This window comes from Gavialis gangeticus, unplaced genomic scaffold, assembly GCF_001723915.1.
Source record: "Gavialis gangeticus isolate Ggan-Ray unplaced genomic scaffold, GavGan_comp1, whole genome shotgun sequence".
In the NCBI taxonomy this organism is placed as follows: Eukaryota; Metazoa; Chordata; order Crocodylia; family Gavialidae; genus Gavialis; species Gavialis gangeticus.
In genome coordinates this window covers 51,747,755-51,749,739 of record NW_017729034.1, presented here as the reverse complement: position 1 = coordinate 51,749,739, position 1,985 = coordinate 51,747,755, and the positions used below count along the sequence as shown (strand labels likewise).

The window sequence follows — 1,985 nt, the reverse complement described above, 5'->3', positions numbered from 1 at the left end:
TTTTTTTTTTTTTTTTTTTTTTTTTTTTTTTTTTAATAAGTCTCAACTTAAGTTTGGCTTCAGATGCTTTGAACTTGTCACTTGTTGACGCTGATAAAATGAGTGAATTAGAAAGTATGTACAATACCTTGCAGCCCATTAAGGATAGAAGTAATTTCTATGGATTTAACTGGAGCTTGTTCAGAATTTTTGGCTTCGTTACTATCAAGTTTGGACCCAGTCTCAGGTGATGTGCTGGTGTGAAAGGGTGGTTTTGACATGCGTCGCAACTTACAGTTTTTAGGAGAATATTTCTCTTCCTTATCTTTGTCAATTTTATTCTAGATTAAGGAGGAAAAAAGCATTAAGTTTCTAATCTTAATGATTTAATATGAAATACAATTAATAATGTTGACAGTCATTTGAACATAAAACCTACAGATAGAAGATATTACGTTGTTCTTCTACAAGCTATACAACTGCTGTATTTAGCCTGTTCCCAAACACTGGTACAAAAAATGCAACTATAATCCAAAGGGGAATGTTGTTTGCATTCCAAGAGCTAACCTATGCTAAACCCTGTAAATGACACTGGGATTGGAAGGTACCTACATATATTCTACTGATGTGGAAGGGAAAGAGGCAATGTGAAGTCAGCCTCTACCACAGGCATGTGATACTACTAGACCCTGTGTTCAGACGAGTGCAGAAATATCCACAGTGCTGCATTCCTCTGAACACAGGAACTAGTAGTATCTGTATGTGGAAAGAAAAAAAAAGTTTACTTTATATCCTCCCATCCAAAGGACCTAAAAAGACACCAGAGATGGCAAAAAGTTGAAAATACAATACAGAACATTTCTGCGTTTCTGACAAAGGTTTGTTCTTCAAATCCAGCAGAGGGAGCTCAAAAATAGTGTTTCCTAGAATTGTTCTACCACTACTAATGATGAAACTGTACTGTTTGATTTACTTCCTATTCATGCACCACCCTTAGCCCAAAAGAAACAACAAAGGACAAGAACTTTCTCTTAAAATGAAAGTACAAAAGCCATGCTTAAAAATACTGTATACTTCTAAAAAGATGAGCAGAAACCAACTTAGTCATGCATCTGCAAGTCTATTTACAAGGAAAAACAATAAAACCCAGGCCATATAAAATAAATATAGCGGCAAATTAATCTGAAAGGAAAAAAAAATCTACCTTTATTTTCTTTCGATGCTTGATTTTTGGCACATTTTTATCAGCAGGTCTCACTATCTTGTCTGCCTTTATCCATTCATCATATCTAAATGTGAAAGCAAATATTGTTAAGCAAATGCACATATTTTAAGTAAACATTCAAGGTATCATTAAAAAATGCCAAAGAGGAAAGAAAGTACCCATACGAAAAATAAACTGTTTATAGGTGATTAATACATTGTCATAATCTACAGTATAGCAAAATCTCAGATATCTACTTCCTTAGGGCAAAATCCTCCTCATGTTTTGGTAGCAGACTTAAAATCAACACTCTCTTTTCCTTCCATGCATACAATTTGCATAAAACCACAAAGGAAAACTCGCACATTCCTGGGAAAACAGATCCGAGTCCCATACTTCCATTCACATTTATAAGGTGAATTCAGCCTGTGTTCTGAATAGTTTTACTAACAAAAAACAATTATATGAAACCTGACTGCTTGATAAAGAGATGACTCCTTTAGGCTGATTTTCTATGAAGCCAGTAATATCCTATAAAGCTCTCCTGGTGCCCCTCTTGCATTATAAGTTATTTAGTTTAGATCAGAAAAGGTGTGAGCAGTTAAATGCCCTATAAACAGCACCAACATTTTACAACTATCCCAGCTCCTTAATTGGGCACATGACATTCAAAATACATGATAAATGAAATTGATAGATAGATATCTATATATGCTCTAAATGAGAAATAAATATCTTAATATGACTCACTGTTAGGGGGGTTTTTTAAGTGTTGTTAGTTTTCTGTTTTGAGCACAGCTCC

The 1,985-nt window shown here is 34.4% G+C and overlaps 1 protein-coding gene across 2 annotated transcripts in view; it reads right to left on the bottom strand.

Moving 5' to 3' along the window:
• Positions 1 to 1,985, bottom strand: part of ARID4B (AT-rich interaction domain 4B) — a 185,908-nt gene that overhangs the window by 19,221 nt on the left and 164,702 nt on the right. For both annotated transcript variants that reach the window (XM_019527131.1, XM_019527132.1), the window contains 2 exons: positions 1,184 to 1,268; positions 128 to 320 (listed from right to left, as the gene is read on the bottom strand). In XM_019527131.1, coding sequence (XP_019382676.1) covers positions 128 to 320; positions 1,184 to 1,268 — 278 coding nt within the window. The remainder of the gene's footprint in view (positions 1 to 127; positions 321 to 1,183; positions 1,269 to 1,985) is intronic.